Source organism: Salmo trutta, chromosome 14, assembly GCF_901001165.1.
Source record: "Salmo trutta chromosome 14, fSalTru1.1, whole genome shotgun sequence".
NCBI lineage: Eukaryota > Metazoa > Chordata > Actinopteri > Salmoniformes > Salmonidae > Salmo > Salmo trutta.
This window is the reverse complement of record NC_042970.1, coordinates 71,625,849-71,652,277: the sequence shown is the minus strand read 5'-3', so window position 1 is coordinate 71,652,277 and position 26,429 is coordinate 71,625,849. Positions and strand designations below refer to the sequence as shown.

General features: G+C 44.9%; 1 protein-coding gene across 1 annotated transcript in view; it reads left to right on the top strand.

The window, feature by feature from the left end:
- LOC115147270 (coiled-coil domain-containing protein 85A) overlaps positions 1–26,021 on the top strand; it is a 38,212-nt gene extending 12,191 nt beyond the window's left edge. The window contains exons 3-4 of the mRNA XM_029689419.1: positions 23,981–24,038; positions 25,378–26,021. Of these exons, the coding sequence (XP_029545279.1) occupies positions 23,981–24,038; positions 25,378–25,396 (77 nt within the window). The 3' untranslated portion in view covers positions 25,397–26,021. The remainder of the gene's footprint in view (positions 1–23,980; positions 24,039–25,377) is intronic.
- The last annotated feature ends 408 nt before the right edge of the window (positions 26,022–26,429 follow it).

Below are 26,429 nucleotides of genomic sequence, written 5' to 3'. Positions count from 1 at the left end.
ATAGTAACGGCTGGCTTTAGAGATACCAGAGGATTGGGAGCAGTGTTAGAGCCTCATTATGTTCATGCACGTCAGTTACTTCCTGCTGCCAAAAAACACAGAACAAATCGTTTTGGGGGGTGGAATTAATTGTGTGTATGTGTTAATGTGTGTGTGTTCTGTGATGATGTGGTGTACTCCAGCCTGAGTGTGTGTGTGTTTTTGTGACGATTGAGTGGTATACTCCAGCCTGCCTCGTCGCCATGGGATTATCCTCTAAGCGGTTTACACAACATTATTTCATTTTTTTTAAGCGTGTGTGTGTCCGGTCTCCGCTGCCACAGTCCACACACTCACGCATGTGCGTGGGCAAACACACACACCCATGTAGACACGCACACACACACGTTACAAAAAGCCAACCGGCCATGCAAACAAACGGTGAAAGTCTAAATGCAATCCCATTTAAATTGTGGAATCTGGGCTGGGTGAAATCCCAAATGAAAACCAACAGGCAGCTCTTTTCATGCTCTCATCCGTTGTTGTTTATTTTAGGACGTTGTCTAAATCACAGCCAGCCGCTGTTGTGTGCATGTGCGTGTGTGTGTGCGTGTGTGTGTGTTTACAGTGTCAAAAAAATAAATCCTCACAAAACACAAGCAGGTTCTTACTAGTGCCTATTAAAATGAGATTGATGCCCCAACCTTCTTTTATTTGTGTTGTCACAACATTGTCACATGGTAGTGTCATTATAAACAACCTTCTCACAACCTATTTGCAACGTTGTGACAACTTCATTTGTTAGTAGGGGCGAATATTATTTATCGGTCAGAGCATTGGAATGATAATTCAATTCAATGATATAGTAGTCAATCATCAACCTGGGTTGAATTCGCTACGCACCAAACGGGCGAAAAATGGGTGAAACAGGGAGGGACAACCTGAACTTGTCCAATAGGAAGCTTGTTTTTGTTTTCTGTTGCAAAACCTTTTGTTACGGTGTATCCTAATGAATTATGACCCTGATGTAGCCTACCACCAGACATCTCAGACAGAATGACTTTGCAGTATCACATTCAGTACGTGGATTGACATGCAGCATAGGATAGTGCTGGCGGGTCTTTTCCATCCATTTAAGGACAGATAAGTCTGCGGCTAAATCGTGTTTTCTGCCTTGGTAATCACATGTTCTGGATATTGGCTTAAGCTGCTCAGATGATCAGGAGTGAAAGGCTGTGGGAGAAAAGGGTTACAGTGGATTCATCCAAAAAAAGCACCCTCTTCCCTATATAGTGCACAATGGGCCCTGAGTAATCAAATCAAATCAAATTGTATTTGTCACATGCGCAGGTGTAGACCTTACAGTGAAATGCTTACTTTCAAGCCCTTAACCAACAATGCAGTTTTAAGAAAATCCCTAAAAAAGTAAGCGATAAGAATAACAAATATTTAAAGAGCAACAGTAAATAACAATAGCGGGGCTCTATACAGGGTGTACCGGTACAGAGTCAATGTGTCAATGTCCGGGGGCACCGGTGTCGAGGTAATTGAGGTACTTTTGTACACATAGGTAGAGTTATTAAAGTGGCTATGCATAGATAACAACAGAGAGTAGCAGCAGAGTGTGTGTTGGGGAATGTAAATAGTCTGGGTAGTGTCACGCACTGACCTGAGAGAGACTTTTTTATGTCTCTATTTAGGTTTGGTCAGGGTGTGATTTGGGTGGGCATTCTATGTCCTTTTTTCTATGCTTTGTATTTCTTTGTTTTGGCCTGGAATGGCTCTCAATCAGGGACAGCTGTACATCGTTGTCGCTGATTGGGAGTCATACTTAGGCAGCCTGTTTTCCTTTGGGGTTTGTGGGTAGTTAATTTCTGTTTAGTGTGTTAGGATACCTGACAGGACTGTTTGGCTGTCGTTTGTGGTTTCTTTGTGAAGTGCCTTTTTTCATCCAAAATAAAAGATGAACAAATTCCACGCTGCACCTTGGTCCTCTTCTTCCAAAGACAGCCGTTACAGGTTGCCATTTGATTAGCTGTTCAGGAGTCTTATGGCTTGGGGTAGAAGCTGTTTAGAAGCCTCTTGGACCAAGACTTGGTGCTCAGGTACCGCTTGCCGTGCGGGAGCAGAGAGAACAGTCTATGACTATGGTGGCTGGAGTCTTTGACAATGTTTAGGGCCTTCCTCTGACACCGCCTGGTATAGAAGTCCTAGATGGCAGGAAGCTTTGCCCCGGTGATGTACTGGGCCGTACATACTACCCTCTGTAGTGCCTTGCGATCGGAGGCTGAGCAGTCGCCACACCAGGCAGTGATGCAACCCGTCAGGATGCTCTCGATGGTGCAGCTGTAAAACATTTTTGAGGATCTGAGGACCCATGCCAAATCTTTTCAGTCTCCTGAGGGGGAATAGGTTTTGTTGTGCCCTCTTCACAACTATCTTGGTGTGCTTGGACCATGTTAGTTTGTTGGTGATGTGGACACCAAGGAACTTGAAGCTCTCAACCTGTTCCACTACAGCCCCGTTGATGAGAATGGGGGCATGCTCGGTCCTCTCTTTCCTGTAGTCCACAATCATCTCCTTTGTCTTGATCACGTTTAGGGAGAGGTTGTTGTCCTTGCACCACACGGTCAGGTCTCTGACCTCCTCCCTATAGGCTGTCTCATCGTTGTCGGTGATCAGGCCTACCACTATTGTGTCATCAGCAAACTTAATGATGGTGTTGGAGTTGTGCCTGGCCGTGCAGTCATGAGTGAACAGGGAGTATAGGAGGGGACTGAGCACGCACCCCTGTGGGGCCCCCATGTTGAGGATCAGCATGGTGGATGTGTTGTTACCTACCCTTACCACCTGGAGGCGCCCCGTCAGGAAGTCCAGGATCCAGTTGCAGAGGGAGGTGTCTAGTCCCAGGGTCCTTAGCTTAGCGACGAACGTTGAGGGCACTATTGTGTTGAACGCTGAGCTGTAGTCAATGAATAGCATTCTTACATGGGTGTTCTTTTTGTCCAGGTGGGAAAGGGCAGTGTGGAGTGCAATAGAGATTGCATCATCTGTGGATCTGTTGGTGCGGTATGCAAATTGGAGTGGGTCTAGGGTTTCTGGCATAATAGTGTTGATGTGAAAAATGACCAGCCTTTCATAGCGTTTCATGGCTATAGACGTGAGTGCTACGGGTCGTTAGTCATTTAGGCAGGTTATCTTAGTGTTCTTGGGCACAGGGACTATGGTGGTCTGCTTGAAACATGTTGGTATTACAGACTCGGCCAGGGAGAGGTTGAAAATGTCAGTGAAGACACTTGCCAGTTGGTCAGTGCATGCTCAGAGTACACGTCCCTGTAATCCGTCTGGCCCAGCGGCCTTGTGAATGTTGGCCTGCTTAAAGGTCTTACTCACATCGGCTGCGGAGAGCGTGATAGCACAGTCGTCCGGATCAGCTGATGCTCTCATGCATGTTTCAGTTTTACTTGCCTCGAAGCGAGCATAGAAGTTATTTAGCTCGTCTGGTAGGCTTGTGTCACTGGGCAGCTCTCGGCTGTGCTTCCCTTTGTAGTCTGTAATAGTTTGCAAGCCCTGCCACATCTGACGAGCGTCAGAGCCGGTGTAGTACGATTCGATCTTAGTCCTGTCTTAGTCCTCAACTGGCAGCTTCATTAAATAGTACCCGCAAAACACCAGTCTCATTGTCAACAGTGAAGAGGCGACTCCGGCGACTCCGGGATGAACACAAGAGTGATGGATATTCCATAAAAAATCTGCCGTTTCCAGCTACAATAGTCATTTACAACATTAACAATGTCTACACTGTATTTCTGATCAATTTGATGTTATTTTAATGGACAAAAAAAATTGCTTTCTTTCAAAAACAAGGACATTTCTAAGTAACCCCAAACTTTTGAATGGTAGTGTACTTTTCCTTTTCCAGCGAATCACGGGGATCTGTCCTGGTCGGGTGTCTGTAGTATATCCCTCGTGTCCAACTAATTGAAGAAGAACTCCTCGTCCAATTTGAGGTGAGTAATCCCAGTTCTGATGTCCAGAAGATCTTTTCGGTCGTAAGAGACGGTAGCAGCAACATTATGTACAAAACAATTTACGAACAACGCGAAAAAACAAACAAAATAGCATGGTTGGTTAAGAGCCGATAAGACGGCAGCCCTACCCTCCGGCGCCATCTTGCTTGTCAGTGGATGCACTACAAAGGGAATAGGGTGCCATTTGGGACACAGAGAGTGCGTGAAGCCCCAGTGACAATGGGAGATTGGTAATGCAGACTGTCTGGCAGTAGTCACAGAGGGACAGGGTTTATCCTCCTTTCTCCTCTCCCCATCTCTCTCTTTCCCCTACCCTCTCTCTCTCTCTCTCTCTCTCTCTCTCGTTCCCCTACTCTCTCTCTCTCTCTCTCTCTCTCTCTCTCTCTCTCTCTCTCTCTCTCTCTCTCTCCCTTCTCCCTCCCTCCGGTGCAAAGGGGAAGCCTGTGGTTCAGCAGCCCTCCTCTCTCTCGCTCTCTCTCTCTCCCGCTCCCTGTGTGCAAGCGTGCAAACACACACACACCTACACGCACACACACATCTGCGCACACGCACACGCATTCCAGAAATAAACTAATTTCAATGTCCCACCTGGCTGTCAATCAATTTTGGATGCTGAATTGTCTCTCTGAAATTGAATTGATCTAAATTGAGATTTTAGTTTCTGATCAATTTTTCCAATGATATTACTTTCTCGAGAATTGCTTTATTTATGGATGCTCTTATTGTATTTTGGGGGTCCAAGGTAAGATTCCACTTTATTGAAAAGGTATAAAGTGCTGACTGACTGGCTGATGGAACCTATGTTTTTGTGCAACTATTTTACAATCTGTATAATACTGCATTGGTTGTAGAGAAAGTATCCATTAGATTCAAGTCGTATTGCTGCCTGAGAATGTATATAGTGCAGTGACAGAACAATTACTGTAGTCTGGCCTCTGCTCTGATGCCCGCTCTGTGTGTGTGTGTGTGTGTGTGTGTGTGTGTGTGTGTGTGTGTGTGTGTGTGTGTGTGTGTGTGTGTGTGTGTGTGTGTGTGTGTGTGTGTGTGTGTGTGTGTGTGTGTGTGTGTGTGTGTGTGTGTGTGTGTGCGCTCCTCTCTCTCTCTAGTCTCCACAGTCAGTCTGTCAGGGAAAAGTACCAGGATGTTTCTCTCTCTTCCTAATTGGTCGACAGTGTTGAATCACCTGTCTGAGGAGTAGCACCATCAGAAAGCCAAGTTTCAGAACACACACACACACACACACACACACACACACACACACACACACACACACACACACACACACACACACACACACACAGACAGAGTGGATTAGAGAGAGAGAGTGTGTTGTCACTCTTCCTCTCTCTTCTTCTTCCGTGCAAGTCTGCCAAAAGATGTCACACTCACAAGCTACGTTCATGTGAGAACAAATTCGTACAGGAAGTCCAACATTTAGTCACTGATTCTGTGTTTGGAAATATGTGAGTATTAGGCAGACATTTATCACATGGGTTAGTATAATCAAAAAAATATTAGATGTTCTTAACATATACCTTACCTTACCTCTTGCACTTTGGAGATGTAGCTATTTAACAGAGCTGGTTTGGAACCACGCACACTCGTGTGCTGAGTAACCTTGCCTAAGACCTGAAGACTCAGGGCTAACATCAGAGGACTAACATCAGAGGACTAACATCAGAGGACTAACATCAGAGGACTAACATCAGAGGGCTAACATCAGAGGGCTAACATCAGAGGACTAACATCAGAGGACTAACATCAGAGGGCTAACATCAGAGGGCTAACATCAGAGGGCTAACATCAGAGGGCTAACATCAGAGGACTAACATCAGAGGACTAACATAATCTCATGGTACCCAGGAGACCGGGTTTGAATTACGGTCTTTTGTTTTATATTTGTTTGTGTTCACGTCTAGGACACATAACCTTATAACAACAGCCAACGTACCTTCGGAGCAAACATTATAGCAAGAGTGTTATTAAACATTTTGTTGATATCCCTCATTACCTTAATGTCTGCTCCCCTTGGACAACTGTGTGTGCGCGCATGCATGCGTTCATGTGTGTGTGTGTGTGTTTAACACAGAGATGTTTAGCAGATCACTATTAAGCTAAAAAAAACTATTTTTGGTGTCGTTCTCACAGATAAACAGTTTTCACTTTTTGAGTTGAGGCGAACCGTTTTATTTTGGCACTTCAGTGTGAAAATGACATGGAGAGTTGAATTGTAGCTAAACTATATTGAAGGGAAAGTTCAGATATCGTCATCTTTACAGATTAAAACCAGGCATTTCTTAGTTAAAGGCCTCAACTTTCACCTTCACACCCCTGCCATGTGGTCAGTAGTGGAAGGGACCAACTTTCACCTTCACACCCCTGCCATGTGGTCAGTAGTGGAAGGGACCAACTTTCACCTTCACACCCCTGCCCTGTGGTCAGTAGTGGAAGGGACCAACTTTCACCTTCACACCCCTGCCATGTGGTCAGTAGTGGAAGGGACCAACTTTCACCTTCACACCCCTGCCCTGTGGTCAGTAGTGGAAGGGACCAACTTTCACCTTCACACCCCTGCCATGTGGTCAGTAGTGGAAGGGACCAACTTTCACCTTCACACCCCTGCCATGTGGTCAGTAGTGGAAGGGACCAACTTTCACCTTCACACCCCTGCCCTGTGGTCAGTAGTGGAAGGGACCAACTCCAAGCATTTGCTCCCAGGCCTCATCTCAAGGTCCTGAGATATGTGACAACTGTTCCAGAGTCAGGCCTGGGCCGTAGACACGCAATCTCATTCCAGTGACAGAGAGAATAGACAGTCAGTGTCCTCCCCTGGTCTTCTCTCTCCCCCGGTGTGGCGTGCCAGTGAGAGATGGACCAGTGGGCTGAGACAAATCAGATCTAAACTTAAAAGCAGACATGATGGGGGGGGAGATGGAGAGGATGGATAGAGGGGAGAGAGGATGAAGAGTGGGGAGAGAGGAGGGAGAGAGGAGGGAGAGAAGGGAGAGAGGATGAAGAGAGGGGAGAGAGGAAGGAGAGAGGATGGAGAGAGGGGAGAGAGGAGGGAGAGAAGGGGGAGAGGACGAAGAGAGGGGAGAGAGGAAGGAGAGAGGATGAAGAGAGGGGAGAGAGGAAGGAGAGAGGGGAGAGAAGGGAGAGAGGATGAAGAGAGGGGAGAGAGGAAGGAGAGAGGATGAAGAGAGGGGAGAGAGGGTGGATAGAGGGGAGATACAGGCATCAATTCCAGGGGAGAAATTACCTGGAGGAATATTTCCATTTTTTCATCATTTGAAGACCTGGAGGTGACCTTGACTTGATGTTTTTGTCATATCTGGTAGATGGATTCAGTTCAAAGCAGTTCAATTCATACGATCTTGAACAATGCTCATCTTGGATGTTATTACCAGGTTATGACAGTTTGTGTCATTCCTGGTGGGCAAGAAGTAGTTGAATTAATGTCAACCTGAATGTCATCCATCTTGGAAGTGACGTTCACAATGAGTACTCATCTTGCTTTCACGTTCTCTGTTGCTAGCCAACTGGCTTCCGCTGCTGTTAACAATGCTATCTTGACGAGCATCTATTTACAGTGTGTTATCTAACAGTTTGATCAATGCTCAAGGGACACCTCCCAGAGTTATATTGTCTCCAGTAACAACATCTATCTGGTCTCACCAAAGTCAGATAACATCTATCACAACATAACAGGGACGGGAAGAGAGATAACACATCATTAAAGGTACAGTATGGGATCTGGGAATCTGTTCCTCATTTCAATTCAGGGCTGCCGTTTTGTTGTTTTTTAAAATCCCAGAATGTAGCTTTAAGATAACGTAGGATGTCAAAGCTAAGCACCGACCACATTATTCTACATTTTTATCACAACCCCTCAATGTAGTTTCTAATCTTTTCAGTGCCTGGGGCATTCATTATCTGTTTGTTATAATGCTTTCTATGTTTCAGACAAGATGGTATGGACAGTTGAAGTCGGAAGTTTACATACACCTTAGCCAAATACACTTATACTCAGTTTTTCACAATTCCTGACATTTAATCCTAGTAAAAATTCCCTGTCTCAGGTCAGTTAGGATCACCACTTTATTTTAAGAATGTGAAATGTCAGAATAATAGTAGAGAGAATGATTTATTTCAGCTTTTATTTCTTTCATCACATTCCCAGTGGGTCAAAAGTTTACATACACTCAATTAGTATTTGGTAGCATTGCCTTAAAATGGTTTAACTTGGGTCAAACGTTTCAGGTAGCCTTCCACAAGATTCTCACAATAAGTTGAGTGAATTTTGGCCCATTCCTCCTGACAGAGCTGGTGTAACTGAGTCAGGTTTGTAGGCCTCCTTGCTCACACACGCTTTTTCAGTTCTGCCCACAAATCTTCTATGGGATTGAGGTCAGGGCTTTGTGATGGCCACTCCAATACCTTGACTGTGTTATCGTTTAGCCATTTTGCCACAACTTTGGAAGTATGCTTGTTTCATTGGCCATTTGTCCATTTAACTTCCTGACTGATGTCTTGACATGTTGCTTCAATATATCCACATAATTTTCCTGCCTCATGAGGCCATCTATTTTGTGAAGTGCACCAGTCCCTCCTGCAGCAAAGCATCCCCACAACATGAGGCTGCCACCGTCGTGCTTCACGGTTGGGATGGTGTTCTTCGGCTTGCAAGCGTCCCGCTTTTTCCTCCAAACATAACGATGGTCATTATGGCGTACGATCTTTGTAGATCTTATGGCGTACGATCAAAGTACGATCTTTGTCCCCATGTGCAGTTGCAAACCGTGGTCTGGCTTTTTTATGGCGGTTTTGGAGCAGTGGCTTCTTCCTTGCTGAGCGGCCTTTTAGGTATGTCGATATAGGACTTGTTTTACTGTGGATATAGATACTTTTGTACCTGTTTCCTCCAGCATCTTCACAAGGTCCTTTGCTGTTGTTCTGGGATTGATTTGCACTTTTTGCACCAAAGTACGTTCATCTCTAGGAGACAGAATGCGTCTCCTTCCTGAGCGGTATGGCGGCTGTGTGGTCCCATGGTGTTTATACTTGCGTACTATTGTTTGTACAGATGAACATGGTACCTTCAGGCATTTGGAAATTGCTCCCAAGGATGAAGCAGACTTGTGGAGGTCTACAATTGTTTTCTGAGGTCTTGGCTGATTTCTTTTGATTTCCCCATGATGTCAAGCAGAGGCACTGAGTTTGAAGGTAGGCCTTGAAATACATCCACAGGTACACCTCCAATTGACTCAAATGATGTCAATTAGCCTATAAGAAGCTTTTAAAGCCAAGACATAATTTTCTAGAATTTTCCAAGCTGTTTAAAGGCACAGTCAACTTAGTGTATGTAAACATTGTGATATGTAAACATTGTGTTCATTGTGATACAGTGAATTATAAGTGAAATAATCTGTCTGTAAACAATTGTTGGAACAATTACTTGTGTCATGCACCGACTTGCCAAAACTATAGTTTGTTAAGAAGAAATGTGTGAATTTGTTGAAAAACAAGTTTTAATGAGTCCAACCTAAGTGTATGTAAACTTCCCACTTCAACTGTATGTGCTCATCCTTTGATCGGGATGGATCTGTGATGTGTCTGAGCCAAATGCCTGTAAGCAAAATAATTATGTACATTTTCACAGGAAAATGGATAATCATGTTTTTTGACATTCCGACTTGACATCGGAATGATTGGCATCAAGGTCATACGTCTGATTTCCTGTGTCTAGCTGTAGCATACTGTCTGCTTTTCTGTACTGTAGAGAGATTTCTTCCTCTTGATAGGACACAATTACAAGCAGCAGTCTGCAGATAATGGTTACTTGTATCTCATTACCGCCCCGTTGCTAGAGCCCAACTCGCTCTTTTTCTGTCCTCTGCACGGTTACAGCAAAATAACATTTCATTACGGTTTTGGCCTTGGCTCTAAGAGGAACTTTCGCTGCAGGTGAAACATAGAATTGCGAGTGTTCCTTGCTCGACTTTTAGTCAAGAAAATGCTGGCGTGACTTCTGAGGCTCTGATTGTGTCTGTCTTTCCAAGGGGAGGTCAGGGATACATGCCTTGGTGCTGAGGTTGAGGGATTTGCTGCAGTGCTGTTGTTCAATTGCCGTTTGTCAAGAAGCGTGTGCGCGTGTGCACATGCAAGTGTGTGTGTCTTTGTCTGTCCGTGTGTGTGTTGAACTGGCGTTCATCAAGAGTACTCCCTAGTTGAGTTGTGTAATCCCCCTCCTGCCTCTTCTCCCAGCGCTGAGATAGGAGTGTGAATCTCACCTTGGCTGTACAGTGTTAGAAGAGCCCTCGTTGATCACAGTGAGAATGAGATGCTATGGGAAAGACAGAGACGAGGTGCTATATCAGAAAGACATAGATGCTACATGGGAAGGAGATATCTTCTGTATCTACTAACGGTATAGATGTTGCTGTTACGACATCATCACCACATCTGTCTGCATTGTGTTCATCAGAAGAATGTCTTTGGTTTTTTCTAATGAAGTGTTTTCTGTCTTTAAATCGTTTCTTTGGTAGATTACACAAGACTGGCCCTTTAGACCCCAGCTTTAGACTATTGCTGTGATTGCCTATTATTCCCATATGAAATAGAACAAAAGATAGAAGGGAAATACAGCGATGCAACAGCTACAAAAGAACTGCATGAGATAGAGAGGGCAAAATAAGCGCGTAAACAATGTATCTCCTTAGGAAGTGGATAACCAAGGTATTGAGTTGAGACTGCGTGTGCGCGTACGTGTGTGTGTGTGTGTGTGTGCGTGTGCGTGATTTGTGGCGAGAAACTCATTAAAGTTAGACCCTGGGCACTAGAAGAAGCAGTGGTGGAGTGGTGCATTGTGGTATGCTCGGAGGCTAACGTTGGAGTAACACTGTCGTCAACAGTGGGGAGAGGTTGCCAATAACGTGGTCCCTTCCTTGTTAATAATTTATCACCAATGAGAGGTTACCGTGGGCTACTGTGTTTGTCTCCAAAGCTAGGACAACAGCAGTTTATCTTATAAATGTACGCTTCAATATTTAATTTGCCTTTTGAGAGTCATTTCCGAAACATGCCTCTGTACAGCTAAGAAGGAAGTGACCATTTTTGAATACAGGGTCGTATTCCTTACGGCACTTAACGGAAACGTTCTGAGACGGAAAACAAAAAAGAGCATATTTTATTGGATTCTTAACGAGCATTCTTAATGAGCATTACTTTTAAGTCCAAGCAGACCCTCCCTGTGTTAGTGTGTTTTCGTCCGTTTGGTGCCTAATGAATACAACCCAGAGTGACCATGAAGTGACCATCTTTGAAAGCACAGGGTTATAGACTATATTAAGCCATGAAATGAGGCAACAGATTAGCACAGTTAGCTGATGCTGATACAGTAATACAACTACATTGGAATCTGTGAGCTCCCTCTGACACCCGACACTCAGTTCTATTTTGAACTATTTACTTTATTCCGAATAAATTAGAGGTTATTCTCCACTTGAGTGGAGTGGAGGATCTAGGCAGATTTACCAGGCGTGAAGGAATACTGTTTTCTGTGTGTGTTTATTTTCCCCTACTACCCCCCCAGCATACTGCAATGGAATATGATCACTGTAAAAATAGGTCCTATTCTGTAATCCGCACGATATGGCGTCTGCACCATGAGTGTGTGCGTCAATGTGTGTGCGTCTATTGATGTCTGTGTGTCTCAGTCTGTCTCTTGATTGGAGGCAGTGATAAGTAGAACTGAGATCAAAGGAGCAGCAGAACTGAAGAGAGGTAGGTGTCTAACACACAAACACACATACACACACACACACACACACACACATACACACAGACCATTCTGCTGTAATCCCCACAATATGGTCTCTGTACCATGTGTGTGTATGATGTGTGTGGTGTGTGTATGATGTGTGTGGTGTGTGTGTGATTTGTTGGGAGAAACTCATTCAATTTTGACCCTGGGCACTAGAAGAAGCAGTAGTGTAGTGGTGTATTGTGGGATGCCCGGAGGCTAACGTTGGGGTAACATTGTCGTTAACAGTGGGGAGAGGTTGCCAATGACGTGGCCCCTCCCTTGTTTATAATTTATCACCAAGGAGAGGTTACCATGGGCTATTCTGTCTGTGTGTGTGTGTGTGTGTGTGTGTGTGTGTGTGTCTTTTGATGTCTCTGTGTCTCAGTCTGTGGTTCTTGATTGGAGTCAGTGATAAAGTAGACACGTGCGCACACACACACACACACACACACACACACACACACACACACACACACACACACACACACACAGCCCCAGGCATGGTCAACCTCATTAGCCAGCTCCACTCTGGTGAGTTCCACGCTCCAATCACCCACAGTCAAGCTTCTGCAGCCCAGAGTGTGTGTGTGTGTGTGTACGTACAGCCGGATACTGAGTCCTGGGCATAGCAGCAGACAGCCGACAGGTCCTTAAGAAACCAAACTGTGGAATTCACTATCATTCAGCTCTCCTGTCACACAATTGAACTGTGCTATAACATATGTACTGTATGCTGTAACACAATACAGTATCTTACATTACTAACATATACATTACATACAGAACAGTAGATGTCACGTTTAGCATTCAGCCCTCCAGCTATGCAATGTACTGTAACTGGCCTTCATCCTACGAGTACTAACCTGAAACAACACACAACACCACTGCTGCAGAGAGAGAGAGAAAGAGGAGAGATAGAGAGAGACAGAATAGATAGAGAGAGAGAGAGAGGCAGAGAGGAGAGAGAGAGACAGAGAGGACAGAGAGAGACAGAGAGGACAGAAGGGAGACAGAGAGGAGAGAGAGAGAGAGAGGGAGAGATAGAGGCTGGATTGCTACTCTACAACGTTATGTGATGAAGATTCTAGCTTCCTGGAATCACTCTCTCGTTCTCATCTGCATATGTAACACATTTGGATGCCCTGAACAATACATACAGTACCCTACAGTACAGAGACAGAGAGGATAGCGAGAGATAGAGAGAAAGAGAGAGAGAGCGAGACAGAGAGGATAGAGACGAAGAGAGAGAGCGGAGAGAGAGCGAGACAGAGAGGAGCGAGAGAGAGTGGAGACACAGAGAGGAAAGAGAGACAGAAAGGAGAGAGAGAGAGAGACAGAGAGGAGAGAAAGAGAGACAGAGAGGAGAGAGAGAGACAGAGAGGAAAGAGAGACAGAAAGGAGAGAGAGCAAGAGACAGAGAGGAGAGAAAGAGAGACAGAGAGGAGAGAGAGAGACAGAGAGGAGAGAGAGAGACAGAGAGAGGGGAGAAAGAGGAGAGAGAGAGCGAGAGCGAGTAGAGGCGAGAGAAAGAGACAGAGACGAGAGAGAGAGATAGAGAGAGAGAGAGAGGGCTGGATTGCTACTCCATAACATTATGTAAAGGAGATAATTCTAGCTTCCTGGAATCACTCTCTCGTTCTCATCTGCATATGTAACACATTTGGATGCCCTGAACAATACATACAGTACCCTACAGTACATAGATGCAGTGCAGTGAGTGCATAGTTGCAGATGCATTTCTCCTATACAATGCCCCAAGGCATCGGTGTTCTATTTCAGCTTGTATTCCTTTTCCCCTGGTAATATAGCTGGACAGTTCATGTACTGTAAAGGGTTACATTATAACCTATATTCAGCCTAGTGATGCTGTAGTGACATTTTAGTTGTGGTAGATGCTCAGCAGTTGGCGCTTGTAACGCCAGGCTAGTGGGTTTGATTCCCTGGAACACCCATACTTAAAATGTATCCACGCATGACTAAAGCGTCTAGTAATTGGCATATATTATTATATATTATATGTAACTGTGTCTGCCTAATGGGCAGACTGACTGACTTACAGACAGACAGACTGACCGCTTGCTAAGCGGAAGGTCACTGATCTACAGTGCATCTCAACATGCCTTCCTCTCAGCCGCGCCCCTAAATAATTAATAAAGCCGATTTTTTTAGGAGATCTGAGGCTCGGAAATGACCTTGCGTTGATCTGGTTCATTTGTTTATTTGGATCCCCATTGGCTTTCGCAGAAGCAGCAGCTACTCTCCTAGGGTCCACAAAGAAACACAGAACACGACAAGTAGCAGGACACTGATACACTGATTTAAAAGACAATGATATACAAACAATACAACAACAAAAATAATACAGTCAATATAACTAAGCAAAAAATGTGTGTGTTAGAGTGTTTCACTGTCCCCACAGTTCCATGAGATGTTGTTTAACCCCTGTAAGTCTAAGCCTTGGGCGGGGGGGGGGTTCTGAGCTGACATGTGGAATTGTTTTAATAAAGTCATACCAGAGATCATTTAGCTATTTGATTTAGAATTTTAGGACCCTGTTAGGTATCCCCCCAAAATATAAAATAATTATTTGATAAAATATTGAATTTGGCCTTTACTACCATAGCCCATAGAAACGCATTGAATAACACATTCATAAATAGCAACAAAAAAAAAGACAGTTGTCACGTCCTGGCCAGTATAAGGGTTAATTGTTATTGTAGTTTGGTCAGGACGTGGCAGAGGGTATTTGGTTTATGTGGTTCGGGGTGGTGGTTTTTCTATAAAGGGCATTTGATTTATGTATTCCGGGGTTTTTGTGCACTGTTCCTTGTTTATGTAATTCTATGTTTAGTCTAAGTAATCTATTTCTATGTTGAGTTAATTGGGGTGGACTTCCAATGGAAGGCAGCTGTTTGGTGTTGCCTTTGATTGGAAGTCCTATATTAGTTGGGTGTGTTTGTCTGTGTATTTGTGGGAGATTGTTTCTTGTTTTGCCGAGTGAGCCTTTCAAGACTGTTTCGTTGTTCGTAAGTTCGTTTTGTTTTGTTGTTTTGGTGTTCACTTAGTTTGTAAATAAATACACAAGATGAGCATCAACATTCCTGCTGCATTTTGGTCCTCCTTAACCAACGACAACCGTGACAGAATCTCCCACCAACTAAGGACCAAGCAGCAGAGGAAAAGGGATTTCGAGTTGGACTGGCGGGAGAGATGGACCTGGGAGGAAGTTCTGGACGGGGCTGGACCTTGGCACCAGGCTGGGGAGTACCGTCGCCCACGGGAGGAAATTGAGGCGGAGGTACGAGGCCTTGGACGCGCTGAGGGTGAAGCACGAGAGGCACCCCCAATACATTTTTTGGGGGGGGCACACGGGTAGTTTGGCTAGGCCTAGGAAGAGCCAGAAGCCAGCTGCCCGTGGTTATATGGAGGAGCGTATGAGGTGGAGAGCGCCATGTTTCGCTGAGGAGCGCACTCTCACCCATACGCACGCACAGTCCGGTGCGCGTTATTCCAGCCCCTCGCAGGTGCCGTGCTAGAGCGGGCATCCAGCCTGGTAGGAGGATGCCTGCGCAGCGCATCTGGTCGCCGGTACGCCTCCGAGGACCAGGCTACCCAACTCCCGCTCTACGCACGGCTACCATCAGGCCCCTGCACAGCCCAGTCCGCCCTGTACAAGCACCCCGCTCGTGCAGGGCTACTAGTTCCATCCAGCCAGGACGGGTTGTGCAGGAGGTAAGATCAAGACCGCCTGTGCGCCTCCATAGCCCTGGGTTTCCAGCTCCTGTCTCTCGTGCGGACCCGGAAGTGCGTCAGCCCAGTCCTACTCGTCCTGTTCCCACTCCCCGCACTAGCCTGGAGGTGCGTGTTCCCAGTCTGGTACATCCAGTACCAGCACCACGCACCAGGCTTCAAGTGCGTCATCCCAGTCCGTCCGAACTGCCCGTCAGTCAAGAGTCGCCGGAGCCGCCCGTCAGTGAGGAATCGCCAGAGCCGCCCGTCAGTGAAGAGCTGCCAGAGTGGCCAGACTGCCCCGAGCTGCCAGTGGCCAGACTGCCCGAGCTGCCAGAGCTGCCAGACTGCCCCGAGCTGCCAGACTGCCCCGAGCTGCCAGACTGCCCGGCGATGCCAGACTGCCCGGCGATGCCAGAGCGGCCCGACTGTCTTCCGGGCCAGCCAGAGTGGCCCGTCTACCCGGAGCTGCCGGGGTGGGTCGTCTGCCCGGAACTGCCTGAACCAGAGCCACCTCCAGATATAGGTGGGTTGGGGAGGGGGGGTGTAGCACAGTGCCGTCGTTGACGGCAGCCACCCTCCCTTCCCTCCCTTTAGTTAGGGGGATTTTTTTGGTTGTTTGGGGTTTTTGTTACTGTTGAGGTGCTTCCGGGGTTAGCACCTTTAGGGGGGGGTACTGTCACGCCCTGGCCAGTATAAGGGTTAATTGTTATTGTAGTTTGGTCAGGACGTGGCAGAGGGTATTTGGTTTATGTGGTTCGGGGTGGTGGTTTTTCTAAAAAGGGCATTTGATTTATGTATTCCGGGGTTTTTGTGCACTGTTCCTTGTTTATGTAATTCTATGTTTAGTCTAGGTAATCTATTTCTATGTTGAGTTAATTGGGGTGGACTTCCAATTGAAGGCAGCTGTTTGGTGTTGCCTTTGATTGGAAGTCCTATATTAGTTGGGTGTGTTTGTCTGTGTATTTGTGGGAGATTGTTTCTTGTTTTGCCGAGTGAGCCTTTCAAGACTGTTTTGTTGTTTTGGTGTTCACTTAGTTTGTAAATAAATACACAAGATGAGCATCAACATTCCTGCTGCGTTTTGGTCCTCCTTAACCAACGACAACCGTGACAACAGTCAAAAAATGAATCATAAGAAACAAGATTTTGAAGTGTCTGTCCTGTATCTAGGAGATGTAAGAAAGCTCAGGATTTAACCTATTTTTTGGGGAAGGCACAAAACTACCTCTATACTTCCGTTTTGTCTTTTAAATGGTATGGGTTACAATCAGACCAGTCCTGTGACACTGTGGGGGTTGTAGAGAAAAACGGAGAACGCCGTCGTGTTCGTGAGAATCGGTTTCGGATGCTACAAACATAAGTTGGCTCATCGACGGTACTGACTTCAGACGAGTCCCGTGACACGTGTGGGGGGCCGTTGAGCAAAATGGACGCTACAGACGTATTCGTGAGAAGACACATTTTCGGGATGTCTCATGTTCTGACAAACACCACAAATGTGGAAGGCCGCCATTGGCTGATGCGGTGGATTGAGACGCAGCCCGTGCAAAAATGATATCTCTAGTTTAAACGGAAAGATTTTGATGGGGATTTTTTGTATTATGTTACTTAGATTGACACACCGGTGAGTGATTGGAGATGGAAGGGAGTTCCATGTGATCATGGCTCTGTATAAAATGTGCCGTGAATTTGTTTTGGATTTAGGGACTGTGAAGAGACCCCTGGTGGCATGTCTTGTGGGGTATGTATGGGTGTCCGAGCTGAATGTTATTTGATCATGCAGACAATCTGGAATTTTCGTCACAGTACTTATTTCTCATGAAAACTAGAAAACATGCAGTTCATCTCTCGTCAACCGTCAACCAGGAAAGACTATCATGCATGTTGTTGATGTTAGTTGTGTGTGTGCAGTTAAGGGCAAGGCGTGCTGCTTTGTTTTGATCCAGCTGCAGCTTTGCTAGATCTTTCTTTGCTGCACCTGACCATATTACCAGACAGTATCAAGATGAACAGTTATTTAAATTAATGAAATGAAAGATGGGACAAGACCAGAGCCTTAACAACTATAGTTAACTTTTGTGTAAAACAAATGCAGAACTTCTGCAGATGAGAAAGTCTTCAATAACAGACGTCTCAACTACTTTGTCAATATGACGTGACCATGACAACTGATCGTCCAGTGTTATACCTAGGAGTTTAGCTCCCTCAACTTGACCATGATAACTGTCCAGTGTTATACCTAGGAGTTTAGCTTCCTCAACTTGACCATGATAACTGTCCAGTGTTATACCTAGGAGTTTAACTTCCTCAACTTGACCATGACAACTGATTGTCCAGTGTTATACCTAGGAGTTTAGCTCCCTCAACTTGACCATGATAACTGTCCAGTGTTATACCTAGGAGTTTAACTCCCTCAACTTGACCATGATAACTGTCCAGTGTTATACCTAGGAGTTTAGCTTCCTCAACTTGACCATGATAACTGTCCAGTGTTATACCTAGGAGTTTAGCTCCCTCAACTTGACCATGATAACTGTCCAGTGTTATACCTAGGAGTTTAACTTCCTCAACTTGACCATGATAACTGTCCAGTGTTATACCTAGGAGTTTAACTCCCTCAACTTGACCATGATAACTGTCCAGTGTTATACCTAGGAGTTTAGCTCCCTCAACTTGACCATGATAACTGTCCAGTGTTATACCTAGGAGTTTAGCTCCCTCAACTTGACCATGATAACTGTCCAGTGTTATACCTAGGAGTTTAGCTCCCTCAACTTGACCATGATAACTGTCCAGTGTTATACCTAGGAGTTTAGCTCCCTCAACTTGACCATGATAACTGTCCAGTGTTATACCTAGGAGTTTAGCTCCCTCAACTTGACCATGATAACTGTCCAGTGTTATACCTAGGAGTTTAGCTCCCTCAACTTGACCATGATAACTGTCCAGTGTTATACCTAGGAGTTTAACTTCCTCAACTTGACCATGACAACTGATTGTCCAGTGTTATACCTAGGAGTTTAACTCCCTCAACTTGACCATGATAACTGTCCAGTGTTATACCTAGGAGTTTAGCTCCCTCAACTTGACCATGATAACTGTCCAGTGTTATACCTAGGAGTTTAACTCCCTCAACTTGACCATGATAACTGTCCAGTGTTATACCTAGGAGTTTAGCTTCCTCAACTTGACCATGATAACTGTCCAGTGTTATACCTAGGAGTTTAGCTTCCTCAACTTGACCATGATAACTGTCCAGTGTTATACCTAGGAGTTTAGCTTCCTCAACTTGACCATGATAACTGTCCAGTGTTATACCTAGGAGTTTAACTCCCTCAACCTGACCATGATAACTGTCCAGTGTTATACCTAGGAGTTTAGCTCCCTCAACTTGACCATGATAACTGTCCAGTGTTATACCTAGGAGTTTAGCTTCCTCAACTTGACCATAATAACTGTCCAGTGTTATACCTAGGAGTTTAGCTTCCTCAACTTGACCATGATAACTGTCCAGTGTTATACCTAGGAGTTTAGCTCCCTCAACTTGACCATGATAACTGTCCAGTGTTATACCTAGGAGTTTAGCTTCCTCAACTTGACCATGATAACTGTCCAGTGTTATACCTAGGAGTTTAACTCCCTCAACTTTACCATTATAACTGACCGTCCAGTGTTATACCTAGGAGTTTAACTCCCTCAACTTGACCATGATAACTGTCCAGTGTTATACCTAGGAATTTAGCTTCCTCAACTTGACCATGATAACTGATCGTCCAGTGTTATACCTAGGAGTTTAACTTCCTCAACTTGACCATGATAACTTTCCAGTGTTATACCTAGGAGTTTAACTCCCTCAACTTGACCATGATAACTGACCGTCCAGTGTTATACCTAGGAGTTTAACTCCCTCAACTTGACCATGATAACTGTCCAGTGTTATACCTAGGAGTTTAGCTCCCTCAACTTGACCATGATAACTGTCCAGTGTTATACCTAGGAGTTTAGCTTCCTCAACTTGACCATGATAACTGTCCAGTGTTATACCTAGGAGTTTAGCTCCCTCAACTTGACCATGATAACTGTCCAGTGTTATACCTAGGAGTTTAACTCCCTCAACTTGACCATGATAACTGTCCAGTGTTATACCTAGGAGTTTAGCTTCCTCAACTTGACCATGATAACTGTCCAGTGTTATACCTAGGAGTTTAGCTTCCTCAACTTGACCATGATAACTGTCCAGTGTTATACCTAGGAGTTTAGCTTCCTCAACTTGACCATGATAACTGTCCAGTGTTATACCTAGGAGTTTAACTTCCTCAACTTGACCATGGTAACTGTCCAGTGTTATACCTAGGAGTTTAGCTTCCTCAACTTGACCATGATAACTGTCCAGTGTTATACCTAGGAGTTTAGCTCCCTCAACTTGACCATGATAACTGTCCAGTGTTATACCTAGGAGTTTAACTTCCTCAACTTTACCATGATAACTGACCGTCCAGTGTTATACCTAGGAGTTTAGCTCCCTCAACTTGACCATGATAACTGTCCAGTGTTATACCTAGGAGTTTAGCTTCCTCAACTTGACCATGATAACTGTCCAGTGTTATACCTAGGAGTTTAACTCCCTCAACTTTACCATTATAACTGACCGTCCAGTGTTATACCTAGGAGTTTAACTCCCTCAACTTGACCATGATAACTGTCCAGTGTTATACCTAGGAGTTTAGCTTCCTCAACTTGACCATGATAACTGTCCAGTGTTATACCTAGGAGTTTAACTTCCTCAACTTGACCATGATAACTTTCCAGTGTTATACCTAGGAGTTTAACTCCCTCAACTTGACCATGATAACTGACCGTCCAGTGTTATACCTAGGAGTTTAACTTCCTCAACTTGACCATGATAACTTTCCAGTGTTATACCTAGGAGTTTAACTCCCTCAACTTGACCATGATAACTGACCGTCCAGTGTTATACCTAGGAGTTTAGCTTCCTCAACTTGACCATGATAACTTTCCAGTGTTATACCTAGGAGTTTAACTCCCTCAACTTGACCATGATAACTGACCGTCCAGTGTTATACCTAGGAGTTTAGCTTCCTCAACTTGCTCAGTGGCCACACCCTTTATGTACAACTCCAGTTGAGGTTTAGGTCTTAGAGAATGTTTTGAACCAAATACAGTGCTTTAACTTGTAGATATATGTCACAGTATCTAACGAAGGTGGCGCCCCTCCTCGGTCGGGCGGCGCTCGGCGGTCGTTGTCGCCGGCCTATTAGCTGCCACCGATCGTTGTTTCTGTGTCTTTTGGTTTTGTCTGTCTGTTCCGCACCTGTTTTGTGTCTGTCATTAGTGGGGGCTTATTTAGTGTGTATTTTCAGTTGGGGTTCTCGTGCGGGATTGTTTATTGTCCACTCAGGACAGTTGCGAGTGTAAGCTGTTTTTTCGCTGTTATTGTCCATTGTATTGCCGGGCAGCGCCCTGTGCGCTTTTTTCCAGTGCCTTTATTTTGGGAACGTGTTTTTCCCCTGGCGGACTTCGCCACGCGCCCTGTGCCCTACGGCTATTGCGTTTGCAATTATTATTAAAACACTGTTGCTCCGGCCCTCTGTCTCCTGCTCCTGATTCCACATCTCCACTGGTCCTAGACAGCCGTGACAATATATTTAAGACCAGTTTATTATTAATCTCCCATTCTGATACTAAGGCTTTTTCCATTGTGTTTTATGTCATTTGGTATTGTATTTTCTTTCTTCTTTTTGTTAAGTTTAGTCAAAAAAAAATCTCAATTGACAGTACGTGAACCAATCTGCTGAGCAGCCTGACTTGTTTGCCGCCACTTTTGCATCATTTCTGGAGCGATTGAAAGGACCAAAGAGGTTGACTGGGCCCACATGGAAGGGTTGATGTGTTTTCTGCTTTGATTTAGACATAAATTATATTTCGATTACACATTTTGATAATACACAGGTAGTTTGCAGCCAAGGGTAGGATTGGTCAATCTATAAATGTGATAACTTCCTTGAGTTCCTAAACATTGAGGGACAGTTTTCTAAACACAGATGAAGCCTAAATAAAAAACACTTTTAATATAGTGTATTTCAGTGCCTTTTAGTCAACGACTATAGGCTTAATCTGGGTCTGGGAAACTATCCCTGTCCTGAGCGTCAAAGTTTTTCCTTCGAAAAAAGGTCACATTGGCTATTGCTAATTCTGTTTTACAAAAGGTTGTTTTGCCCTTTCTCTCTGTACTATAGAAGAACGATCAGTTATGTAAAGTCATAATTAGTCTTAGTCCTGAGCTGCATGGAAAGTGTTTGATCCGGAACCGCGATGTATTAGTGGGACCAGATTTTCTGCACAGCAAATCACACAAATCTTTTTGAGGAAAAGAAAAATTAAGAGCCGTTCCGCTGAGCACAGAGGTGAAGGTCTGGGAAAGTTAAGCTCCACTTAATTCTTGAATAATCACGTCAACTATTCTTTCTGTGACCCCAAATCCAATTCCGGGTTAGCGGTATAACACCCAACCCCCTGAATATCTAAATGTTCTGAGGAACTGTTCCTCACTTTACCGTTCCGGTCAGGTTTGAATATATCTCCAATGTCCTTGTGAATATTGGGAGAGGAATTCTATCAGTTCGAGATCATTTGAATCCATTCAATCAGTTCTAGTCTGGAAGGGGTCTCAGCATGTTGTCAGTATCAGTCCAGTTGATGTCAAACGTTATCTCAACGTTACATCATCACCCTATCACAAGCCTGTGATTAAAACCGTACGATCACATGACCTGCGTCGGATTCCTGAGCTTGGGATTGGCTAATCCGTTTAAGGCTAATTGTTCCCACTCTCCTCCACGTTAAGCTGTCAGCTTACAAATAGAATGACCCACCTATCACAGAACACGATGTCATCAGCAGTCTGCCTACCCTCCCTCACCTTTCTAATGTCACTATTAGCATCTGGGTCAGACTACTGTCAGCTGCTTATACACTTAAAATGGAGTGTGTGTGTGTGTGTGTGTGTGTGTGTGTGTGTGTGAGCCCCGAGGCTCCTTAGTCGTGAAATCAATTCCATTCCACCCACCCTGACCTCCAAAACTTTAAGGGAATTTTCATACATGATCTCTATCCTCACACACACAGGCAGACACACACAAAAACAGTTTTCGCTATTTTCTCCCTCCCGTAGATAAATTGAGGCGTGCGTGCGCGCACCTTTGATGGTGATGTGTGGACTAGCGTAGTGGAGGCTTACAGTGGGATTTTTTGTAGAAGTCTACAGCCACAAGATCTTATGAATAGTTAATAGGCAATAGAAGCCATCCCAGAGAGCTGGGGGAGAAAATGTGCTGCAAACGTTATTATAGTCGCATGGGGAGGAGAGAGAGAGAGAGAGAGAGAGAGAGAGAGAGAGAGAGAGAGAGAGAGAGAGAGAGAGAGAGAGAGAGAGAGAGAGAGAGAGAGAGAGAGAGAGAGAGAGAGAGAGAGAGAGAGAGAGAGAGAGAGAGAGAGAGAGAGAGAGAGAGAGAGAGAGAGAGAGAGAGAGAGAGAGAGAGAGAGAGAGAGAGAGAGAGAGAGAGAGAGAGAGAATAAACTAAGAGGGATAGTTCTGTATTGTATTGAGACATCAGTGTTCGATAGAACAAACTAAGAGGGATAGTTCTATATTGTATTGAGACATCAGTGTTCGATAGAACTGGTGTTCTGTCAGAATCAGTGCCACATGACAATGATGTGTCCTTGTGTTAATGTCATGGATTGTAGCTATCTCACATCCTGTCAAAAGGAGTACAAGAGGAAATGGACTGAACTCCCCAGCGCCTTGTTTGTTTTCACACCTTAGCCCATTGGTACCTCTCTCCTCTTTCCCCCATATCTCTCTCATTCTCTCCCCTCCTCTCACCTTCCTTACTATTTACTGTCCTCACCTTCTCTGTGTGTTTCATACTGCTGTGTGGCTATCAGATTGTGGAAGCCTTTTTTGTGTGTACATTTGTGCACTCCCACACAGGGGGAATATGGTGGAAAACTAAGACATAACTTAGCCAGATTGACAGTTACTTAGCTGAGCCTGTGAAGGCTGGCTGACGTTACAGGAGGGAGGCCTGTCTGGTGGCTGTCAACTGCAGCGCTGCAGCAGAGGATTGAAACAGTCGAGGGGGAACGCCTCAAAGCCTGTACACACGGTCTGGAGTGGAGTTATCATACCAAACACACGATAGAGCAATCAAATAGAATGTTGTAATATACCATCTATCACTATTAACTAAACAGTCATGCACAGTATTGTCTCTCTCCTCTCCTGTTTAACTTCCCGTCACAGCTGTTTCATTGTTAAAAGGGATGTTGTTTCATTTAACACCCAAACTGTAGAACTAAATCACATAGCACTGAGATGCATCTCTTCTGTTTCTCTTTCTCTCTCTATCAGCTTTGATGTCAGCTGGATGCTGTACCACCAACTGCAGAAATGTGAAAATATGGGACAGGTAAGGATCATTCAATAAGACACATTTGAACTTTTTTGTATTTTAGCTGATGCTTTAATCCAGAGCGATTTACAGTAGTGAGTACATACATGTTCATACTTTTTCCTCCAGTACTGGTCTCCCGTGGGAATCAAACCCACAACCCTGGCGTTGCGAGTGCCATGCTCTACCAACTTTGCTCCCAAGTGGCGCAGCGGTCTAAGGCACTGCATCTCAGTGCTACTGTCCCTAGCTCGAATCAAATCAAATCAAATCAAATTTATTTATATAGCCCTTCGTACATCAGCTGAAATCTCAAAGTGCTGTACAGAAACCCAGCCTAAAACCCCAAACAGCAAGCAATGCATGTGAAAGAAGCACGGTGGCTGGGAAAAACTCCCTAGGAAAAAGTCCTGAGAAAGGCCAAAAACCTAGGAAGAAACCTAGAGAGGAACCAGGCTATGAATCCAGGCTGTATCACATCCGGCCGTGATTGGGAGTCCCATAAGGCAGCGCACAATTGGCCCAGCATCGTCCGGGTTTGGCCGGTGTAGGCCGTCTTTGTAAATAAGAATTTGTTCTTAAACTTGCCTTGTTAAATAAAGGTTAAATAAAAAAAATATTTCAAAAAATATCCCTTCCTTAAACGTAGCCCTGAGCAAAACTTTACAAAGCCTGTATAAGCAGACCTGAGCCAGAGGGAATAGAAGAATTGTAACTCTAGCTGTGTCATCCTATGAGTCAGAGAGAATGCGCCCAGTGTGGTAGCCTGGTCCCAGATCTGTTTGTGCTCTCTTGAATGCCAATGACCAGAAGTTGACAAGACAGCACAAACAGATCTGGAACCAGGCTACCAGTGTAGTAACTTAAGGTATGCATCACATCAGTTGGCCAATCTGGGTGTGTAATAATCAAGCTGTGTGGCAGACAGTGCGACTGTAGTGGGTTTATAGTAATGAAGAGATAGAGGTGACCTTCCCATCTTAAATCTTGGCCCAGCGAGGAGGGAGCAGATGACTCTGTGTGTGTGTGTGTGTGTGTGTGTGTGTGTGTGTGTGTGTGTGTGTAGGTGGCTGTTTTAATATTGAATGATTCAGCGACAGGACATCCCCTCTCTCCTGGGGGATTGTACACCACCTTACATACACACAAACACAATCACTTCTTGATGTTTCATTCTGCCTAAAGATGGAACATACTCGTTTCCTGTTCTTTACTTTCTCACAATTTCTCTCACCCTCTTTCTCGTATTCCCCCCTTTCTCTTTCTCGCTCTCTCTGCCTTTATTCACATCATAACAGTAAGTATATAATTGATGCATTAAAAGTATGTCTAAAACATGTCTTCTTCTCCCTCATAGCTTCGATGCCTCTTCTTGACCACACTGCACCCCAGCTGGGACGTTTGGGGTGAGACGGTACCTCCTCAACGGGGGGATAAGGAGGGTCCAACCCTCCTGCTGCCCTGGCCCAAATCAGACACTAGGACAACTGGACACCCCTCTCCAAGATCCTGATGGTCTGTCCCATCCGTCCTCATATACTACTATGTCTCCATTTCTACATATATAGAGTTTGGGACAATTCGGGGGATAACTTGGGAATGCTATTAAGACGGATGGATGGCATTCCCAAAGACTGTCACAGCTAAATGGATTAGAGCGAGACTGGATACCGCATATGAGCTCCCTGCCAACCACCATGACATGGCCTACCTCCCAGAGAGGGAAAGAAGCAGGGGAAGAAGTGAAAAGGAGAGAAGAAGCGCACCACTCCTCTCTGTTTACAGATTCAGCTCATCAGTATGGGGTCCACTCTCTTTCTCTTTCTCTCTCTCCTATTCCTCTTTCTCCCTCTGCCTCTCCCCTTTCTCTCTTAATCTCTCTCAATCTCTCTCTCTTATTATCTCTTTATCTCTCTCTTTATCTCTCTCTCTCTCCTATTCCTTTTCCTCTTTCGTTATCTATTTTTATCTCTCTTGCTCTCTCTCTCTCTATCCTATTCCTCTTTCTCCCTTTGCCTCTCCCCTCTCTCTCTCTCTCTCTCTCTCTCTCTCTCCTGTTCCTCTTTCTCCCTCAGCCTCTCCCCTCTATCTCTTAATCTCTATATCTTCTTCTACTTTCTTCTTCCCTTTCCTCTCCCCTGCTTTCTCGCTCTCTCCCACCACCCCCTTTCTCCTTCCATCCCTCCCTCTCCCCCTCTCCCTCCTTCCCACCCTACCTCCAGCAGCCTCCACAGATATTCATCATCTTCTTCTGTGTACTGAGACAGTAGTAATCTAATGTTCCTCCTCTCGTCTGCAGCCACAAATCTAGATGATAAGATTATCCTATCCTCTCCCAGTCATCATCTCAAACTATTTTTAACCAATTTCATTAAACAGAGTGAAAAAGCTGAAGTTTGTGTTAAAGGG